Source organism: Antechinus flavipes, chromosome 2 (assembly GCF_016432865.1).
Source record: "Antechinus flavipes isolate AdamAnt ecotype Samford, QLD, Australia chromosome 2, AdamAnt_v2, whole genome shotgun sequence".
Classification (NCBI taxonomy): Eukaryota; Metazoa; Chordata; class Mammalia; order Dasyuromorphia; family Dasyuridae; genus Antechinus; species Antechinus flavipes.
In genome coordinates this window covers 226,234,261-226,257,688 of record NC_067399.1, presented here as the reverse complement: position 1 = coordinate 226,257,688, position 23,428 = coordinate 226,234,261, and the positions used below count along the sequence as shown (strand labels likewise).

The window sequence follows — 23,428 nt, the reverse complement described above, 5'->3', positions numbered from 1 at the left end:
ATTATTTAACTACATAATAGTTAATTGAATATATTGTAGTAATTCATCACTAAGAAGTTTTTTTTCCCCCTACAATGCACTTGATTTAATTTCCAATATGATTTGAGTAAATGAATGTAATGGTTCAACATTTATAATTCTTTAATCTGATTTCAATTTGATTCCAATCAAATTGCTAATCTGATCCAATTTGATTCCTAGGTTCTTAATCTCTCTTTATAATCCTATGGTGTCATTTGCCAAAAGAAGGAACTTAAATCACTAAGGGAAATTGCATTGAAGCTTTTATTCATGATAAATCCTAAAGAACCAACTGGAATACTGAAAAATTATACCAGAAAATGTTATATTTGTTTAATATTTCAAAGCAGATAACTGCTAAACAGTATTTTGTGATTTTTGCAATTATTTCTAAAATGCCAAAGATGTTTATAGACTATTTTAAAAGGCAGTTAGTTAGATACTGCTTTTAAACTATGCTTAATGTAAGTTGAATTTCTGTAATGGTTTCTTATTTTTAAAAAGTCTAATGTCTATGTGAATAAGCCATAGAAATATAAATTTTCCTATATAAAAGTAGGTATTTTTCCTATTTAAAATATTGTTTAGCTTGAGACTTTCTTGGTACATCTGTAAAAACAGTTCTCAGATCCATTAAGGTCTGTGATTATTTTTCGAAACAAGATTGTTTTTACAACTGAAATGATATTTCAACTCAACAAAATATAGTACATGACTATGTACTTAAGACTTCATAAAAGTTGACTGTATAATTTCTATAAATTGTACTTATTTAAAAAAAGAAGGCTCTCAAGATAAACCATTTCTAAACGGAGTGAGGGAGGAAGGAAAAAGGAAGGGAGGAATCTTTCTTAATGAGTAAAAGTTAAGATCACTGGAATTAAATAGATAGGCCAGCCATAACCAAATATATACAGAAGTATTAGTATTGGATGAAGCTCTCAAAAATAAAAACTGGATAAACAATTTTTTCATAAATGTATTTCAGAAAACTAGATGTCAACGTAACAGGAAAAGGAACTTTGACCCACATTCTACACCACAACCCCTGTTGGTTGAAGGGCTTAAACATTTTCTTTTTAAACTTAGAAAGTTTGGGAGGAAATGAAATGAAATGTGGAAGTTAGTTTAATTTCTTTAGATTCAATAAATAGAAGAATTATGGTGGATGAGTGATGTAATTGACTAGAATGAAGTATTTTAAAAGTACACAGCTAAAAGAAGAAAAAGGAAAAACAGATTGGGAAAAATATCTATGACAAAAATACATGATACAAATTTGGTGTCTATACGCCATACAGCAGAAACAAAGAGGATATAGTAAGAAAAGATATGGAGTTAAAAGACAGAATAACCCAATTCAAGTCCTACTTGCCTCTGAGAAAGCTCTGAGCAGACTCTGACAAGTATCTTCACCTCTCAACGACTCTTCTCTGAGAACAAGCTGTAACATTGCTACTGATACTAAAAATCATTTGTTTCCTTAAAAACTTATCTCAAGAAATACCTGCTACATCAGAGGTTCTTAATATGGGAAGATTAATCTGCAAGAATTTAGCAACTGATTATTCCAGTTTTATAAATACATTAACAAAGACAGATAGAAATTAAGTGTTTTGCTCAACATCATACTGCTAGCATCTGAGAGGAAAACTAAGGTCTTCCTGAGTTCAGATCCAGCACTCTATCCACTGGACTACATAGCTGCCTTTGATAATAATATAACTACATTTTTCCATCTACCTCAGCTTTCTCATCTATAAAAATGGGAGAAAAAATAGAACTTACTTCCCAGGATTGTTATGAGATAATGAGGATCAAATGAGATAATATTTATAAAGCATTTTGCCAATTTAAAAAAAATCATAAATGCTAGGTATTATTTAATAATCCTATGTATTTAAAAATTAACTGAAAATGGGACCCTAGGTTTCACCTGACAGCCAGAATTTGGTCCATGACACATAAAAAAAATTAAGATCCCTTACTCTATAGGAAACTTTTCCTGATTTCCATAGCTTACAGTTTCTAAGTAAACATGAACACCACAAATTTACTTTGCATTAGTAAAATAAATACAGGAGCTCTTCACAGTGATTTTTAAAATCATAGGTCCAGTAAAAATAAAGTAAAATATATAAAGTGCAATTAAAATTTCATGTTATTTCCCATTCCACAAACAGTAAATGGTCAGAGGAGGTGAACAATCCTCAAAAGGGAAAACAAATTGTTAATAAACATCTTTAAATTTTTCCTCAAAGAGAAGTTAAAATTTTTTTTAAAGAGGGCAGCTAGGTGGTGCAGTGGATAGAGCACCAGCCTTGAAGTCAGGAGGACCTAAATTCAAATCTATTCACAGACACTTAACACTTCCTAGCTGTGTGGCCTTAGGCAATTCACTTAACCCCAATTGCCTCAGGGAGAAAAAATTGAAATATCTTGTCTTATCCCCCAAAATATGTAAAAATGTAGCAAAACTTAATGATCACAAGGCTGTAGTAAAATATATATACTCATTCACTGCTGCTGCAATTACAAATTTATACAATCCTTCTGGAAGTAACAGTACAGGTTACAGAAGTAATTATTCTATAAAGATCATTATGACAAAAAACCAAAACAATATGGAGGAAATTAGGTTTACAAATATTGCATATCACACATGATATCACAATAAACTTCAAATAGACTTAGATTTATAGAGTTACACCATAAACACATCAGAGGAACAGAAAAAGGAATACCTTTCAGAACTGGGGGTGAGGAAGAATTCTTGACCTAACAAGTAACAAAGAGGATAAAAATCAAACAGACATTGTTGATGACATAAAACTATGAAATATTTGCACAAACAGAATCAATGCAGTTAGAATTGGAAGAAACAGAAAAAGATGTTGGAGGGAACAATGCAGCAAATTTAGCTGAAAAAAGGTATCCAAGATATAAAATGGGATTTATTCAAATATATAAAAAGAGCAATTATCAAAAAATAGTAAAAACAAATGAACAGGCATTTTTCAAGAGGAGAAATAAAAAATTTCAACAATATGAAAAATCCAACAAATTACTAATAAAGAAAAATTCAAATTAAAAACAACCACATTTTTAACTTGCAATCTTCAAATTGGCAAATGTAACAAAAAGTAAAATAACAAATATTGGCCAGGATGTAAGAAGAAAAGGTTTACTAATGCATTGTTGGTGGAACAATGTGACTACTAATAAGCTTTAACATCTCTCTCTCCCTACTCCCTTGGAAAAAAAAAAGATCAAAGTAGCACTTTTTGTTTATACAAACAGGAAAGAAAAGGTTGGAAGCTAAGGAATGTGAGTCTCATTCTCATCTGAAATGATCAAAGAAGAAATGAATACATATGCACGGACACAAATAATTTGGGTACAGAAATACATTTCACTCATCAGAGAACTATGAAGGGAAAAGAAGGAAATAGGTTAAGAAGCTAAGGTTGAGTTCTACCAAATCTAGAGTACTAATGCTGAGCTCAACTCTCTTTCACCACTCTCTTCTTTATAAAGAAAAAAGGAAAAGTACAGTCAGTTCTGCTATACCACAATATATGCATTCCCAAAAAGCAATGAGAAATCAAATAATAAAAACCACAGGGCTTATATGAAAAATGGGGATAGCATAACACTCAAACTTCAGTGACATTTAAAAATTAGGAACCTAATAAAAACAATTGCAGTTTTATACATATTAAGTGGTTTTAAAAAATACTACAATAAATGGCAGCAATGTCCTCCACCTTGGGCTGATAGGCCTGTGCTCCTGCAAAATGAAAAACAAACTCAGTTGGCAGTAGCTTCTGGTCAAGGTATAAAGAAGGGTGCCCATAGCTACTACTGCATCAGAAGACATGATGTCTTACCTTGAAAAAACATGAAGTTTGCTTATGGAAATGAGTATCAGACGAGTTATGTCTTATATTAATGTTAATGTGAAATGGTATAATTTTCTGGGGGGGTTTCCCCACTGTATCTCACAGAAGAAATTATAAACAAGCAAAATAAAAATTTATATTATGCTTAAAATATTCTCCAATATATTAAATCCATTGAAAAAAATAAGTTTTCAAAACAAATGATACAGCAGAACTGATTATATATGAAAATAGGACGGAAGGAAATCCAAGCATAACTGAAGGTGAATGGAATGAATTCACCTATAAAACAAAAAAGAACATGAGAATGGATTACAAACTAGAATCCAACAATGTATTAAGAAACACACTTGAACAGAAAAATATATAAAATTGTTTTTAAAAATAGGCTAAAGTAAAATTTATTATGCTTCAGTTTAAAAAGGCAGGCATGCTCATTTCCAAAATATATAGAGAATTGACTCTAACTTATAATTGATAAATTGATACAATTGATAAAGTCAAAAGATACGAATAGACAATTATCAGATGAAGAAATTGAAACTATTTCTAGCCATATGAAAAGATGCTCTAAGTCATTATTAATCAGAGAAATGCAAATTAAGACAACTCTGAGATGCCACCACACACCTGTCAGATTGGCTAGAATGACAGGGAAAGATAATGCGGAAGGTTGGAGGAGATGTGGGAAAACTGGGACACTGATACATTCTTGGTGGAATTATGAATACATCCAGCTATTCTGGAGAACAATTTGGAATTAAGCTCAAAAAGCTATCAAACTGTGCATATCCTTTGACCCAGCAGTGTTACTACTGGGCTTATATCCCAAAGAGATTTTTAAAAAGGGAAAGGGACCTGTATGTGCAAGAATGTTCATGGCAGCCCTCTTTGTAGTGGCCAGAAACTGGAAAATGAGTGGGTACCCATCAATTGGAGAATGGCTGGATAAATTGTGATATATGAATATTATGGAATATTATTGTTCTGTAAGAAATGACCAGCAGGATGATTTCAGAAAGGCCTGGAGAGACTTACATGAACTGATGCTAAGTGAAATGAGCATGATTAACAACAATACTATATGATGATCAATTCTGATGGACGTGGCCCACTTCAACAATGAGATGAACCAAATCAGTTCCAATAGAGCAGTAATGAACTGCACCAGCTACACTCAGGGAAAGAACTCTGGGAGATGACTATGAACCACTACATAGAATTCCCAATCCCTCTATTTTTGTCTGCCTGCATTTTTTATTTCCTTCATAGGCTAATTGTACACTATTTCAAAGTCCGACTCTTTTTATACAACAAAATAACTGTTTGGACATGTATACATATATTTTATTTAACTTATACTTTAACATATTTAACATGATTGGTCAACCTGCCACCTGGGGGAAGGGATGGAAGGAAGAAGGAAAAAAGTTGGAACAAAAGAACTTGCAACTGTCAAAGCTGAAAAATTACCTATGCATATATTTGTAAATAAAAAGCTATAATAAAAATAAATAAAATTTAAAAAAAAAAAAGGAGGCATGGAGAGCAATTAAGCACTGCAGTCAGTCAAAAGGACCCAAGTTCAAAATAGGACCTTAGATATATGGCTCTCAGCAAGTCACTTCACCCCAATTGCCTTAGGGGGAAAAAGGTAGGGATAACAATCATGATTACAAACTATGACAAAAACTGATAAAAACTTTTAAAAAAGATACACAAGGAAACTACATTTCCCTAAAAGATATCATAGAATAAATCAACATTAACACTAAATATATGCACCAAATGGTACAGCACTACCCAAATACTTAAAGGAACACTTAAATGAATTATAGGGAGAAGTAGACTACATATAATGAGAGACCTCAATTCACCTGTCAGGACTGGATAAACTTAATTCAAAAATAGAAAATAAAACACTTGAACAGAATTTTAGAAAATAAGATAGAATTTGGGGAATTAATGACTAGATAAGATATACATTCATCTGGTTATGTGTATACATGTGCATGGCAACCTAATGAAAACTGACCATGTATTAGAACAGAAAGACATTTTTACAGTAAATAAATAAAATAAAAATTTTAATAAGTTACTTAAAAAGAAAACTTCACTGAAGAATAACTTGATGCTAAAGAATTACAACACAGCAAGTAATGGAAAGACTTAAATAAAGTGATGCTGAGTGAAGCGAGTATAATAAAGGGGAATATTGTACACAGTAACAGCAAAATTATGCAATGATCAATAATGATAGACTTAATTCTTCTCAGCAAGACAGTGACCCAAGACAATTCCAATAGACTTGGGATAGAAAAATCCCATCTATAAAGAGAACCATGGTGACTGAATGTGAATTGAAACATATTATTTTCATCTTTTTGTTTGTGTTTTCTTTCTCATGATTTTTCTCTTTTGTTTTGATTTTTCTTTGACAATATGGAATATGGTCTAAATAACTGTACAAGATAATTTGCTGTCTTGGGGAAGGAATAAGGAAGGGAAGAGGAAAAAACTTGGAACTCAAAATCTTACAAAGATGAATGCTGAAAACTATCTTTATAAGTAAATGTAATAATAAAATACTATAGAAATTTTAAAAAGATCCTTCTCACACACACATATACACACACACACATCCCAGAAAGTAAAATAAGCTATCTTGATTACATAAAAATTAAAAAGTTTTTACAGAAACAAAATTAATACAATTAGAATCTTAAAAGAAGCAGGCAAATGAGATAAAATCGTTGCAACAAACTGATTAAAGTGTCATTTCTAACATTTGGAGTTTTAAATGTATAAGATTATAAAATTCCCCAACTGATAAATGGCCAAGGGATATGAACAAATAGTTTTCAGGAGAAATCCAAGTTATGAAGAATCATTTTTAAAAAAATATTCTAGATGACAAAAAAAGAATTCAAAATTAAAACAACTCTGAGATTATATCTGACAACCACAAATGACAAAAAGGAGAAAATGACAAATGCTAGAAGGTATATGGAAAAATAGGTACATTAATAAACTGTTGGTTAATTGGTCCACCCATTCTGGAATTCTAGCACAGTGAGTAGTATATGCTTGATGAATTTTTAATGAATGAATAGATGATACCCAAAAAATTATCATCATGTATACATCCTGACTCAGTAGTACCACTTCTATAACTATACTCCCTAAAAAAGCAAAGAAGAAAATAACCCACATGCATAAAATATTTATATGATTTTTTTTTTACAGTGGGAAACTAAGGGGATGCCCAGTGCCCATCAACTCAGAACTGACATATATAAATGTAATGAAGTAAAGTCCTGTTATAAGACATGATGAAGATGCATATCCTTTGATCTAACGATAGCACTATTAGGCATGAATCACAAAAGATTTTTTTAAAAAGCTAAAGGACTATATATATATATATATATATAGTATATAAAAATATATAGAAGTGTAAATATTTATGTATAAAAAATAACCATAGCAGTTCTCTTTTCAGGGCAAAGCCTCGGAAAATGAGGTGATATCAATCAATTGGGAAATGGCTTGAATAAATTGTGGTATGTGATTTATGATGGAATATTATTTTTCTATGGGAAATGATGAACAGGATGCTCTTAGAAAAATCTGGAAAGTCCTTCATGAATTCAAGCAAAGTAAAATGTACTATGTACAATGTAAGCACAATCTTCTGGGATGATCATTTGGAAATGACTTTGCTATTTTCAGCAATAAAATGAAACATGACTACTCTGAAAGACTTATGATGAAAAAATCCTTTCGATACACAAAGAACTGAGTGTGTCTGAATACAGACTGAAGAATATTCTCTCTTTTTAACTTTATTTTTCTTGAGGATTTTTTTAAAGGAGGGAGATCTAAGTTTTCTTTCACAACATGACTTTTATGGAAATGTTTTGCATAACCTTACATGAGTTTTCTTAATGGGAACTGGGGCAAGGGATAAAGAAGAGAATCTACAACTAAAGACTCAAAAACAAATGTAAAAAATTGTTTTAAATATAACTGGGAAAAAAAAGAAGAAATAATGTAGAGAAACTGGTAATACCTGTATGAACTTAAGCAGAGTGACATGAAATAAATTGAAAAGAAAATTCATAGAATCTAAGAACAATACTATAAATACAGAAAAAATTCTGAGAAGATGACTGAGTAGGTGAGAAAACTTTTACCTTTCCAAATTTCTTCCATTAGAAAAAGACAGAAATTGCCTCAGAAAACATAAAAGAGCCAAAATAAACAAAAGTTAAGGTAAAGCAGTAGTTCTCTTAAAACAACCCAAGAAAATCCCAGGAAAGACCTGACCTCCAAGATCCAAATGGGGTGAAGTGAAAACACCTTGAGACTACTTTGGAATCAACCACCAAGTTTTGGGGTCTTGTAGGTTTAGGAGAGAGGCTCAGTATCAGAAACTTTCATCCCACAAACAGTGCAGGGGGTCTGAAAACTGTGTAGGAGAATACTGAAGAATCTTCCACTGTAGAGGGACACCAAGCACAGCTGTGTCTAGGCTGGGCTGCAACTGAAGGGAAGAATGAGCTAGCACATTATCTTGTTAGTGAAAATTCCAACGAAGAAAAATAATAGAAACTGTATTAGGACAATCAATGTCCAGTAATTTCATTTTCCAATTTAGATTTTAAAGACTCATATATCCAAAGAGATCAACGATTTTTAGAAAAGTCCCATACATACCAAAATACCTACAGCAGCATTTTTGTAATAAAGAACTAAAAACAAAGTAAATAGTCATTGACTGTGGTTTGACCATACAAACTGTGGTACAATTACATAAAGGAAAAATACTCTGCCACAATAAACAAGAAATATAAAGAATGCAGGAATGCTTAGAAAGACATGAATAAAGCAATGGAAAGAAAAGCAGTTAAGGGGCCAAGGTATAATGGGGAAGAGAAAATAAAACGATTTCAAAATGGACAGATTAACCGAGACAAAAAAAAAAAAAAAAAAAAAAAAAAGAAAATTATCAAGATCTTATCTTGCTTGTATTTCTCTTCAAAAGAGAACCTCTGGATTGGAATGTATCAAACAAATACAGGAAGAGAGTACTAAGAAAGCATGGTATGGTAGGTCCACTGAATTAGTGAAAAATCAGTCACCCAGTCAGGGTAAATTGACATCCTTGAATACTGGCAGATGAGTGCTGAACTATGCAGTCAATGAGTGATCTTTAAAATTTAACAGAAATCAGGAGAGGTACCACAAGAACCGAAGGGCCAAAGTCCCAGTTTTCAAAAATAAAAGATGTACTCTGCAAACTACAGACCAATGATTTTTACTTTAATCCTTAGCAAATTCTAAAATGCATTAAAGATTACATTTTAGTAAAGATCTATAAAAGGTAGTAGCAGTGATTTTTTAATAGTTATTTTACAGTTCAGTTAATATACCTATATTAAAAAAAAAAAAAAAAAAGTATTGTGTCTGTATTAAGAAAAGGTTCATATCCCTGGAAAGACTTAGGTGAACTGATACTGAGTGAAGTGAGCAAATTCAAAAGAACACTGTACCCAGTAATAGAATGATTATATGATGATCAACCATGATAGACTTAATTATTCTCAGCAAAGACTTGGGATAGAAAATGTCATCTGCATCCAAAGAGAGAACTGTGGAGACTAAATAGAAAGCAAAGCATGATACTTTTGCTTTTATTTATTGTTTACTTTTTCTTTCTTGTGGTTTTCCCCTTTGGGTCTGATTTTTCTTGCACAACATGACAAATATAAAAATGTGTTTAGATGCATTTACATCTATCAAACTGCTTACTGTCTTGGGGAGGGGGAAGGCAAGGGAAGGAGGGAGAAAAAAATTTACACAAAATCTTACAAATATTAATATTGAAAACTATATGTGTATTTCAAAAAATAAAATACTACTGAGAAAAAAGAGGCTCATATCAATCTAATTTCATTTTCTCTCTTGTCAAGGTTACTAAGTTGTCAGAGTTTAATTAGACTTTAGCAAACCATTTGAAAAATTACCTCATGCTTACCATGAAAAAAAAAATAGACTCTTGGCTATTAGACAGAACAATTACAGGGTTTCAAAACTGACTAATATACAGTCAGAGTAGCCATTAATCATTCAACGTCAAATATGAAGGGTTCCAGAGGAGTATCCCAGGGATCCATGCTTGGTCCTAGGCTGCTGAACAAGTTTATCCATCACTTAAATAAAAGCAAAGATTACATGCTTGTCAAATTTTCAAATGACACAAAGTTGGGTTAGCTAACACAGAGAATAAATGTATCCAAAGGTCCTGACAGGATAGAATAATGGCCCCAATTGAATTAAGACAAATTTTACTAAGTAGAAATGTAAGATCTTATACCCATAAAAAAAAAAAAAATCAATCAATCAATTTCCTAAATATAAGATGAACAATGCAAAATTTGACAGTTTTTTGTCTAAAAAAGATCCCCAAAACACTAATAAACTGGATTATGAATAGGAGGGAAACCAGGTAAATAAAGAATCTTAAGTTCATATTATTGATCAGCTGAAGATATGGAATGTCTTACCTAGAGGAGATTCAAAAGGATATTGATTAGTGTCAAGTATCTCAATGGTTCTCATGTGGAAGAGAGTTAAAACTATCCCTATTTGGCACCAAGGGGAAAATTAGAAGCAAGTAGAAGTCACAAAAAGGCAAAATTTTGATATGAGAAGAAAAATCCTAACAATCTGAGCTATACAAAAATGGTACAGACCACCTCTGGGGCAAGTGAGTATGCTCTCACTGAAGTTCTTCAAGCAATGTCTAAAACCATCAATTCAGTGCATTGTAAATGGAGTTCTTTTACAGGCACAAATTGGATTGGACTTCTGAGGTGTCTTTCAATTAAAAAATTCTATGACTATGGAAATGAATGACTGTATTAGGGGCAACAAAATTTCCTAGTCATGAAATGTTCCTGCAGATTCCAGCATAGCATTGAAGATCAGGGGAAAAAGAATTTAAGACTTTGTATCCGTAAGTGTATGAGATAGCAAGGCTATACACAGAACCTCTCTTCTTTTTAAAAACCTTTACATTCACAAATTCTTTACACTTAAATCTTCTAACCCTTTCCATCTTAGCTTCAAAATTTCCTAAATTTTACTTAACTAGGGTTTGGAGAATTAGATTGTATCGACTATTTTGGAGAGATATTTTAAGTTTCTTTCAGTTGTCAAATTTTTGTTTTTATATCAGTTTTCTAAGAAATCACCTTTCCTTATCACTTGAGGCTTCAAAAGTTCGATATTAAAGATGTAGCTCTCTACATATCTTTTTTCTAAATTGGTCAAACTATTTCTTCCAAACAACTTCTTTTTATAATATACTACCTGATTGCCATCACACTTATTTAATGCTTGAATATGGAACACTGTACTATGAGATGGGGAGGATGAGAAGTTTAGATGATACAACCTCTACTCTAAGTGAAAAACAAGTAATTCTAATACATGAAATTTGTATAGATCATTAGAAAGAGGAAAGCAAAATATTATGTTCAGGCTGAGGAAGACCAGGTAGACAATATATGAGTAAGGCTTTATTATAAAGTATGGGCAGAAATTCTAAAGCTGAATACTAAGGACATTTCAGGCATGTGTGATCAAAAGCTTGGAGGGATAAGTGAACCTTTTGGAGGAGGGAAGGTGAAAGGAAATAGCCAAGTGTGGTGACAAGGTTACTGTAGGGAAAATATGAAAAGGCTAGAAAATAATGATAGAGACTGAAGGCCTTCATTATTGAACAGAGAAATTCAACTTTACTCTGTAGACAACTGGAACTCATGACTATTATTAAGCAGAAAAGTGACATGACACTTTTAATCTCCTGATTCTGTATCTTTGATTTCTGGCTTTTAGCTCCCAGGGCTGACAAAAATTTGATTTTTCTATCACTCTCCTTATAGCATACTTTTTAAAAAAAATGAAGACAAGGTATATATAATACAAGCTAGAATGTGATAGAAGACTAGATCAAGGCAATATGATCTATGAATAACAGAAAAGGGGAGAAAAAAAAAAAACGGCTAGAGCATGGGGGAAGGATGGGAAACATCAAGCAGATGGCATTTGAGTTGAGCCTTGAAAAATTTTTAACCAGGAAAAGAATTTATTCCAGAGATGGAAGACTGACCATATGCAGAAGCAGGAGAAGGTATGTTAAATTCAGGGAATAGCTAGTATTCTAGTTTGGCTGAATGGTATGTATTAAGAAAAATTGTGAAAGATAAAACTAGAAAAGAAGCTAGGAGCCATACAGTAGAAGGCCTTAAATGCCAGATTCCTCAAGGCATTAAAAAGTTATTGGAAGATTTGAGTCTAGAGGACAAGGAATTGATATCATCTTATTTTGGCTGCTATATGAAGGGAATGCCAATGTGATAGGAAAGATGGGAGAATGAGTGGAAATGGAAAACCAATTAGAAAACTATTACAACAGCTTAGGGAGTGGCAATAATGGTAGTGAGGTGATTAAAAACTGATCCTAGATCTACTGCAAAGACAAATTCAATTAATACTTGGCTAATGACTATAAGAATTGTTGGAAAAGCAGGAATGAAAGATAGAATTTTGAGCCTAAGCAACAAAGAGTTGATGGCAATAACTGAAACTGGGAATTTGGGAGGGGGCAACAAGTTTTTTGCAGGATAAGACAAGTATTCAGTTTGGATATAATAAACATAAACAGACATCAATCTAATAAATACTGAAAAAATTGAAGATTAGGAAACAGCGATTTGATTGTCATTTCAACAGGTGGAATCACCAAAGGGAAGAAATAAAGTGAGAAAAGGAACTAGAGCAGAGACTTGAACTACACCCACACTTGGGTTGGAAGACAATAATGAACTAGAAAAAAATAGAAAAAAGCAGAATCACAGAAACCAAAGGAGAAAAGTATCTAGAAAAGCATAACCACAGTGTCCAATGCTCAAAAGGGTCAAACAAGGACTGAGAAAAGACAAATGAATTGGAAACTGAGATCAATTATGACTTTGAGAAAGCATTTTCAGTTGAGAGATGAATGGAAGTCAAATTACAAGGGACTAAGGAATGAGTGGATGGTAAGAAATTAGAGGAAGGTAACTTAACTAGTAAAAGGATCTATAGTCACCTATGCTTCTTGAGAAATTGAAGTGAAGCAAAATGACAAATTCTGGAATGTTTTCTTTTCTCAAATTATTAGTCAACATTAAGCCCTCTTTGATAGCATCAGGACTGATGGAAAGAACTTGGAAGAGATGGATTCAAAGCTGAATTTAAACTCCCATGAATTATATTACATACCAGTTTGATTTTGTTAATGTTTCTTCAGACGATTCAGTTCCATTCAATATAGAATTTTGATAATATACTTTGGCACTTAATGTACAAAAATCCCATATGAATAAAGGGTTCTATGCTACCATTAAAAAAAAGAAAAATCCAAGGGTAGAAGTGAGAGACAACTCCAATTCTTTTTGAAGAGATAATTTTTAAAGACTAGTAAATCATGTTTAAAGGAGATAGACTAAAAGTGAGAAAGATAATGATCCATAAAGTGATCTCTCATTCTGCCTTATATTATACTTGTATGTATAGATATGGCATCGCTTGACCAAAGTAAACTATCAATTCCTTAAGGGCAGAGACAGTCTTTTTCATATTTGCAAATTTAATGCCTAGAACAGGGCCCTGAATGCACTCTAGTACTGCAGCAAGAATACATGCAAGATATTGTGCTAAGCAATGGAGATGACAGATATAGTATTTAACAAATGTTTGTTGAATTCAGTTAAGTGTTGTGTTTGTGTTTTGACTCAAATTAGGATAACAGTCTCAAGAGTTAATAAAGCTAAACCCTTTGAACTCTAATCTGACTCAGACCTATACTCTAATTTTAAGTTTAGTCAAAGTACACAGCTTAACTACTATTTTTTTCTATTTTAACTCCAGGAGAAAATATATTTATAAATGGCCAGATTAAATATTTTTGCCTTTGAAAATGAGAATGCTATCCTTATTCTACTAGTTAATGTCCCTTTTGTCAGTCTATCAAGGAAATGTTTCATCAGTACTAACTTTTTTCAAATATTTAAATCTTTTAAGCACAGAAAATTAACACTTTCATCTCAAAGCTACAATGCAATTTCTACCAAGAATTGCAAAGTAGCCATTTTTAACTAATAAATTAAAATGTGGCTTTCCATTCAAGAGTGTAAGAGAAAATGGATTTTGTTGTAACAAAAATACACTAACCTTTTTTTTTAATGTCCCAAGCAACTATGTATATTTGATAGACATTTAAAAGTCAAGTTATTAAGGGAACATTTAATAAACTTGTAGAAAATAGCTACTAGGGGAATAAGAGGAAACTTTCTTACACTTGTGTGTAAGAAAGCTACAAATTTTGTTTTCTATTTTAGAAGGAAAAGTACCACCGCCATTATGACTGCAAAGAAAGTAATTTACAAATGTTACAGGATGGCATTGTCTTCATTTTTATTAATATTTTCCCACTCTTCTAGAATAGTGTATATCACAAGAACAAAGTCTGTAAATGACACATTACAAATAGTACATTCATACTTTTTCCAAGTTACCTGTTTATCAATTATTCCACATTTATTAGGTGTCTTATTAACTATTAAGTGCAGATACTGTACTAAGCCGCAGTGCTATTTTTTCCACTTTTATATTTTTTAGTATAAGTGAATGTAATTTAAGTGAATATATTTTCACATATATTTTTCACAAAACTAGTTTTTTTTTTCACTTTTATATATTCCTTGATGTTTACTGAATATTTGCTTACATTTTTTAAGGTATACCGGACCTCTTCTCTTTCTCACTTCCTAATTCTGAAATGATGCTGAGGACTGGTTTACAGTTACACCCACAGTGATGTAATGGACTTCACTTTCATTTAAAGTTTCAAGTCCAATATAAACACGCCTTGAATTTTTATTTTGAACTGGGCGAGATCATCAGTATTTTCATAATAAATCCTACAATATTCTTAATTCACCTCTAGGATGAAGAAATCCTTCATTTTTTTAATGTAATGCCAACAAGACTCAACTCCTGTTCCTTTTCAGGAATTCCCGCAAGCAAACCTTAGGGCCCCATCCTCTTCAATAGAGAGGCGCAGTACAAGTAAACTACAGGTCCCACCATGCACTGCTGCCCAGATCACGGCAGGTCTCTACGGAAACAGAAAAAATACTCCCCAAGTCCCACCTGTTACTTCGTTTCTAAACACCGCCCGCACTTTCCGTTCAGACAACAGCCCAAAACAAAGAGCCTTGACCCAGGGCCGGCTTCCCGAGCAGAAATTAAAGCAGGGCCCAGGAACTGCATGGCGGGGTTGGATGCCACCGGCCCAACCGGGTGTCCGGTAGCCGCATCCCGGCTTCCCCGAGCCGGACATAAACATCAGGCTTCTCCACCCGCTTCTTGCAAGATACCCGGCAGCGCACACCGAGAAGGAACGGAGTGGGAGGCGCCGGCCGCCAACTTCTTCCCAAGACCAAGAGAGGGTCACGTCTGCCCGCGTCCAGGGTACCGACCCCACTGCCCGAGCCTAGGCCTGAGTCCCGGCAACGCTCCCGGAGTCCATATTAACGGCCGCCGGGGGCCGCGCGCAGTTTTTTAGGCTCCTCAGCTGGTGCGGGGCGTCCCTCCGGCCGGCGGCCGCCCTCCCCCCCGCCGCCGGTCCCTCCCTCCCTCTTGGGCTCCGCCCGGCCTCCCCCGTCCTTCCTTCCCCGCCTCTCACCGTCTTGGCGGCCTCCGCCCAGGTCCTGCCCTTCTTCCTACGGCCCTTTTCCCTCATGTCGGGGCTTAGATTGGCTGAGAGGTTCCCGTGTCCGGGGTCCGGCCGCCCGCCCTCTCACCGCTAGCTAGCTCGCTCGCTTGCCCGCCCGCCTGCACGGCTTTCCCTGCTGTGCTGGGAAAGGAGGAAGAAAGGGGGAAGTGGAGCCGAAGAAGAGCCCTGGCCGAGGGAGGAGGAGCAGCAGTGAGAGGGGCCGCGAGCCGGAGTCTAGGGGGCAGCCAGTCCTCTGGCTGCCGTTGCCACTGCTACTACTACTACTGTTGCTGCTGCTGCTGCTGCTGCTGCTGCCGCCGCCGCCGCTGCTGCTGCCATATTGGACTCTTACTGTACGGACGGCCGCTGCGGTCATGTGACCACTCCCGCGCGGCCCGTCCCCTACTGTAAGGACCCCACGCGCACGCGCGGTTCCGGCACCGGAGGGGAGGAGGCAAAGAAGGGGAGCGAGGGGGGCTACACGTTTAGAGCTCTAAAAGGCGGCAGCGACCTCATCCCTTTCCTGTCCCCGCCCCTCGCCGACCCCACGACCTCTGCTCTCGAGCATGCGCCTGGCAGCGCGGCCTTATAGACAGTAGCATCCTGCCCTACGTCGCACACGCAGAAACCGGAAATGTGTCTGCGGAAGTTAGTCAATCCGCAAATATTTAGGGGTGGCTGAACTTGTGGCAGGAGCCGTGGCCAATGTCAGAAAGTATCTGAGAGCGATGACACCTCCCGAGGAAGGGCGACCCAATCAGAGAATTATAGAGTTAGAGCTGCAGCAAACCTCAGAGATTATCTAACTCCTTTCAATACACAGATGAGGAAACAGGCCTAGAAAGGTGAAACAATTTGTCCAAAGTCACAAAGATAGCAGTGAGAAAAATGTGATGTATTTGGACATAAAAAACCTGGGTTCGAATCTTGATTGTCATTCGCTGTGATCTTAAGTAAGCCACTTGATTGCTCTAAACTTCAGAGTTTTATGGTCCTTGTCAGTGACCCACCTGCTTTGTTCAGCCGTATCCCACTCCTTGTGACCTCGAGGTCCATAGGGTTTTCTAAACAGGTTAAGTGACTTGCCCAGGGTCACAGGACTAGTGCATATCTGAGGCCATCTTTGTACTCAAGTGTTGCAGACTTCAGTACTTCAGGCTCCACTGAGCCTTCCAGCTGCCTGTGACCCTATGAGGTGGAGATGGGATTTAAATACAAGCCCTTTTACTGTAAATTCATCCACTTTTCAAAGCTCACTAGCACAGTCTCCAAAAGAGCCACTCCTGACTTGATATAATGAGCCAAACTTAACAAAACACTAAGTAATAATGCTGAAATTTAGAACAGCTTCTCAACTGTTGAAGTTTTATATTTTAGGCCCAGTATAATTTCTTTGAAATTAAATTATAGTGTAGTAGTCTTACTCTATTCAAGTCAATAAACATAAAGAACCAACTGTGTATATAATCTTATGCTCTATTGGTAACCATTCAATGATAAAAGAAACAAGAGTTACACAGGATGGGCAACTATGAATTAGTTATAACTAAATACCTACTTTGTGACAAACAGTCCTAGATGTGCAGTTACAAAGTCAAAAATGAAACAGTCTCTGCCCTCAAATAGTTTATAGATCATGAGGGAAAACAATATGTACAAACAACTAAATATAAATACAAAATAGATACAAAGTAATTTCTTTGTAAAGAAAATAGTAGTAAAAGAACTTAGGAGTAAAGCATTAGCTACCCTGTTAAATGTTAAATTTTCTGTTGCTAGACACTATCAAGGGACTTGACTGATAACACCAACTTTTTGACACAGCAGTTGGTTAAAAAAAAAAAAAAAAAACATAAGTAGGACTTGAAGAATTGGGAGACTACATTCCATCCCCTGTTCTTTCACTTATATCCAAAGTATCTTACAATTATGTAGATAGAGCTCAAAAGACTCGATCCCTTCAATTTCAGTGAGATCACTGAACTGTCAGAGAATCAAAGTAAGCGCACAGCCATGGTTTAAGCTGTACAAAGCACTTGACTCACAATAACCAGGTAAATGATACACTTATTGTGCCAGTTTTCCAGATCAGGGAAACTATGGGTAAGTTAGGTCTAGTGATCTATCTAAGGATCACACAACATGTCAAAATTGGAATTGAATTCAGGCCTTTTGACTTCAAAAACCCCAACACCATGCTAACTGCAAATGATCTTGTACGTATGAACGATCAAAAGAAAGGATATGTTAGGGCAGGACCATTTGTGAATAGAGAAATCATAGAAGACATTCTGGAGGAGTTGAGCCTAAGACCTATAGTCTCATAGGAAGAAAAAGACTCAGTAGGCAGAGGTAGGAGAAGAGTATTACGAATGTGAAGTCTGTTTCAGATATTTAGGGTGAGGGCAAAACAATATGAGAAAATGATAAGTAGTCATAGTTCATGGCAGTACAAAGTATCCCAAGAGGAAAAATATGAAATAAAGCTGGAAAAGAAGGGCTTGGAGTGAGGATAAAGGGCTTGGCAGGTATGTAGGTGGTACATTGGATAGAGCACCTGTCCTGGAGTCAGGAGGAACTGAGTTCAAATTTGACCTCAAATACTTAATAATTTAACCACTTATTCCTGTTTGCCTTATTATTGTTCTCTGTAAAATGAGATGGAGAAGGACATGCCAAACCACTCCATTATCTTCATCAAGAAAACCCCAAATGGGATCAAGGAGAGTCAGACAAGACTGAAATAACAACAAAGGGTTTAACCCGCATATTGAGAAATTTAAATTTTATTTGAAAGACAATGGGGTACCACCAAAAAGTTTGGAATATTAGAATAATGTAATTAGATTACAGAAAAGGAACATAATTCAAACAACATGAAAGATGAAATCTAGCAGAAATAGATGCAGGCAGACTACTGTTTACCACTGTCACAGTGATTTTGCTAACATGGCAACTAGTTCTGGGGGCTACAACTAGAGGAGTTGTATTTATACTCCTAGACATCTCTACCTCTTCTGTGTTTTCTTCTCTGAGAAAATAACCAAGTAGCAACCTGGACATGTATGTTTCTAGGAGGTAATATAGTGAGTTCAAAAAGCCAGAGGCCTGTGTCATGATCCACAGAGGTCCAGAGGTCATGATAGACAACATCCATTAGAACAACATATATGGTGGCTACCAGAGCATTTCACTATGATTGAAGCAGGTGCAAGAAGGATTAATTGACCATGGAAACAGCTAAGTCTGAAGGTCAGAGAATACTGAGTTTTGAAATGGAGTGACTGGACAGAACAGACATGCAATGTGAATGCAATTCCACAATGTGAATAATCTAATTTGTGCAGTTTAATTATCATTTTTCCAGCAAATGCTACCAATAGTTATATCAAGATACTTAATCCTGTTCTGCTAATGTACACCTGGGGGTTCTATATATTTAGCATATCTTCTGTGTATAAGCATAAATTATCCATGCCATATTTAATTCATAACAAGTTAGGGTTTTTTTGTTATTGTTGTTTTCATTTCTTCCCATTTGAGGTACCTCTAGATTTCATTGGCTATAAATGGCCACAACTAAAATCATCCCAAGAGCTGGGGTGGGGAACATAATCAATTGAAAAGTGACAATGTGAAACTTAATCCTCCAAATTAAAGCAAGTTTCCCCTAGGACTAAATTGAGTTCAAATAATACATCTTGACACAAGTCAGGGAAGGACAAGTGTTCCATTTCCTGTAAGCCCAGCTATTTCATTTCTCAAGACTATATTGGTCTAGAGAGATTAGAGTCAAGTTTAGGGCTTAAATACTAGAGGAATTTTTATTTTGCCTTAGGCACAATAAGGAGTCATCAGAACTTGTAAAATAGGATAGAGATTCTATGGACCCTGTGCTTTAGTCTACTTGCTGTTTCTCTTCACAACATTCCATCCCTACCTTTTTGCCTTTGCAAATGTCTTTCATTCCTGAAATGCTGCCCTTTCTCACAATTGCTACCTGAAATATGCCCTTGATCCCATCCCTTCCTATTCTCTCCAGTATATTATTCCCACTAATATGCTCCTCTTATTCACCACACCCACTTTATTAATTTCTCCCTTTGTACTGTTTCCTTCCCTGATGCTTATATTGTTGTTTTTTTTTTTTTTTTTTTGGTCATTCTTGAGGAGGACTAATGACAACAAAAGGATGCTGTCTTAGGTTGTTCTTAAATTAGATTTAAGTGAACGGAGCCAGGAACAGTCATCAGCCTTGTTGGAATCTTTACAAACTGCTAACTCATTAGAGTTGATAGATTATTGATCTGATCTTACAAGAAGATGTTTTGGGCCAGAACCTGAAACAAGATACTAAGTAGAATTAATTGATACAATGCTTGTGTTCACACCTTTACTCATTGGAGTTCACAAGTATGGGGGATTCACAAAGTAAACTTTGTAACTTTGTGAATTCACACCTCCCTTGAAGCTCTTAGGGCCAGAGAGCACTATGGGAGAAAACCCATAATCCCTCTCTCTTGTATCCCACAATTCTTCTCTTTCATATATAAGATACAGACAGAGGTTCTCAGACAGAATTCTGCCAAATTACATGAAGAGAAGAGTTTTCAGAGGAAGAAGCTACGAGTCGGGGAGATTCAGAAGCCAGAGAAGGCAGGTGAGAGCTCTCAGAACCAAGACTCCAGAAGGCCTCTAAGAATCTAGCTATCTGAACTCAAGGAAAGAGACAAGACCTGGAAGGAGAAATAAACATTTGTATTTTTACCAGCTGGTTGCATTTTGGGGTAATTATTGATCTGAACTGATACTAAGACTGGCCCCAGAAAACCTCCCCCAAGAAACTTGCTCTCGCTCCCAGAGAGAACCATCATATTTATTATATATTTTAAAGAAGGAACAAGAACACCACATTGTAGCACCCAACATGGGGCTCCAATCCTGATTCAAGTGGAAAAGTCTCTGATCCTGATCCAGTGGAAAAGTCTTCTTGACCCAGAAATTAGGGTGAGTGCAGCAAAGAAATTTTGTTAAAAGAGTTAAAGTAGAATTTCAGCTAAGATGGGACAGATATTTAGAAAACAGCCTTCTGTTTCTGTTCAAGGAAAATGTTTAGAGAGCATTGTCAAAGTTATGGAAAGCCAAGGTTTAATTATAAATTTACAGCAGATTTACAAACTGTAAAGCACATATGTCCTTGTTTCTCTCTGGAAAAGGAATTAGATCTAAACGAGTGGAAATTGGTAGGAGAGGATCTTTGTCAATTCTATAATAAAAATGGGCCTAACTCAATTTCCAAAGACATACTTAATACATATAATTTAGTACAACTGGTTTTTGTAAATTTTTTAAGTATTAAAATAAGGAAAAAGAAGAAACAGCGCAGGGAGAGGTGCCAACTATACTAGGTGAAAAGGAGCAAGAATCAGATAAGAATGGAGTTAAGTACAATTCTGAATATGATACTTCACAGCAGGAGGAATTAGGTCATTCCACATCTCATGACCTTCCCCCCCTCAATTAATCCTTCATGGGTGGAGGAAGAAGGGGGAGGGAGAGAGGCAGAAACACAATCATCGTCTCCTGTGAAGCAGAATATGACAAGATTAGAAGAGGCATTAATTAAGGCAAAAAATGAAGGAGAAGATATATCTGATTTTATAAATGCACATCCTGTTATTGAAAAGCTCGACTCTTCAGGTCAAAAAGAGAGAAAATACACTCCTTTTAATTTGGAAAAATTAAAGATTTGAGAAAGGGGGCTACATCCTCTTATGTGAAGATGTTACTAGATAATTTGTCTTATGAAATCTTAACCCCGAATGACTGGAAATCCATAGCTAAGACATGTCTAGAACCTAAACAAAATTTGTTGTGGCTTTCAGAGTTTCATGAATTATGTAGGATTCAAGCCCAACGCAATAGGCAAACAGGAGCTATTGTACAAGTTGTTTTTGACCAACTAGCTGGTGAAGGTCAGTATGCAGAGAGTTCACAACAGATTTATTATCCCATAACAGTGTATGAGCAAATTTCTAAGGCTGCAATAAAGCTTGGAATTTTCTCCCTGGACAGTAAGATGGAAGTAAAGCTTTTACAAAAATAGAGCGAGGTCCCAATGAACCTTTTGCAGATTTTGTGGAATGTTTGCAAACAGATATAATAAGAACCATTGGAGATAATGCTGCCACAGAAATAATGACTAGACATTTGGCTAAGGAAAATGCCAATGAGGTTTGCAAAAAAATTATATGGGGGCTAGACAAAGATGCTCCTTTAGAGGAGATCATAAGACGCTGTGCCACAGTGGGCACAAATGCTTATTATGCCCAAACTATGATGAATATGGGAAGACAGGGTCCCTCTTGGCAAGGGACTTCTAGAGAAATTCATCGATGTTTTCACTGTGGAAAAGTTGGACAGCTTAAGAGCCCGATGTAGAAATGGAGACAGAGTGAGAAGACAGGGTGAGAGAAAACCCAAAACCGCATGTCCAAAATGTAACCTAGGCTTTCACTGGGCCTCTAAATGTAGATTGGCCCAGAGAAATGAGAAGGAGGGCCCAGCTCCAAAGTATCAATCAAAAGATAGGTGGGGCATGATAGCAGCTGAGGTTACACCCAGAGAGACTTTAGAAATTCAGGACTCTGATGTCATCAACCAACAGAAAAGCAATCAGGATTACAGTTGGAGAGAATACAGGCCTTTTAAGACAACAAGACAATATCCAGTGCAAACAGCTCCAATGTAATTACCAAATGATGAGGAGAAATCCCCAAAGTGGTAAATAGAAGGGAATTAGATAGGTTAACTGCTTGGGGAAGAAGGTCTGCTTATATTTCCACAGGTAGAGAAGGAATCAGATGACTGACGATATGACTTTAAAAGAACTTTTAAAATCTTCAGGAATCATTGGATTTCCTAACACAAGATGAGACTGTTTTAGTTCTTGAAAAACCAGCAAAAATCATTGGATTCCTTAAGATGAAAAATTGTTGATGAGACTTTTGCAGTACTTCAGAGCTTACAGGAACTATTGGATTCCTGGCACATGAACTAATGGACAATGGATTCCTTATGGACTATTTCTAGGATTTATGGACATGTGTAAATTCTCAGGTTGATTCATGTTATTTGTTACATTACTACTAGCCTGTGTTATATTGCTATGTGCTTATGTATTTTATGTAATTGCAAGAATCATTGGATTTCTTGAGATGAAAAATTGTTGATGAGACTATTGCAGTACTTAAATTTTCATGTTGATTCATGTTATTTGTTACATTACTATTAGCCTGTGTTATATTACTGTGTGCTTATGTAAATTATGTGTAATGCCTCCTATATTGATAGATTTATGTATACCATGTATATCTGTTTCAAAGTTCTGGCCCATATTGATGAATTTATGTGTACCTGTTTCAAGTGAGCCCCTTCAGAAACCCGTTAATCTGATTTGATTTCCTATTTCCTTTGGTGTTTTCATCTTCCTTCCTGAGGTGTCAGGGAAGGCATGATCACCTTTTTTGGGGGGTTCTCACCTCCTTGAGAAGTCAGGGAGGTCATGACCACCCTATGTTCTAAAACAAAAGAAAGGGGGAGATGTTGGAATCTTTACAAACTGCTAACTCATTAGAGTTGATAGATTATTGATCTGATCTTACAAGAAGATGTT

General features: G+C 35.6%; 1 protein-coding gene across 1 annotated transcript in view; it reads right to left on the bottom strand.

Annotated features, from left to right (window-relative positions):
* ASXL2 (ASXL transcriptional regulator 2) overlaps positions 1-19,460 on the bottom strand; it is a 145,379-nt gene extending 125,919 nt beyond the window's left edge. The window contains exon 1 of the mRNA XM_051976344.1: positions 15,724-19,460. Within this exon, the coding sequence (XP_051832304.1) occupies positions 15,724-15,780 (57 nt within the window). The 5' untranslated portion in view covers positions 15,781-19,460. The remainder of the gene's footprint in view (positions 1-15,723) is intronic.
* Positions 19,461-23,428: the final 3,968 nt, after the last annotated feature.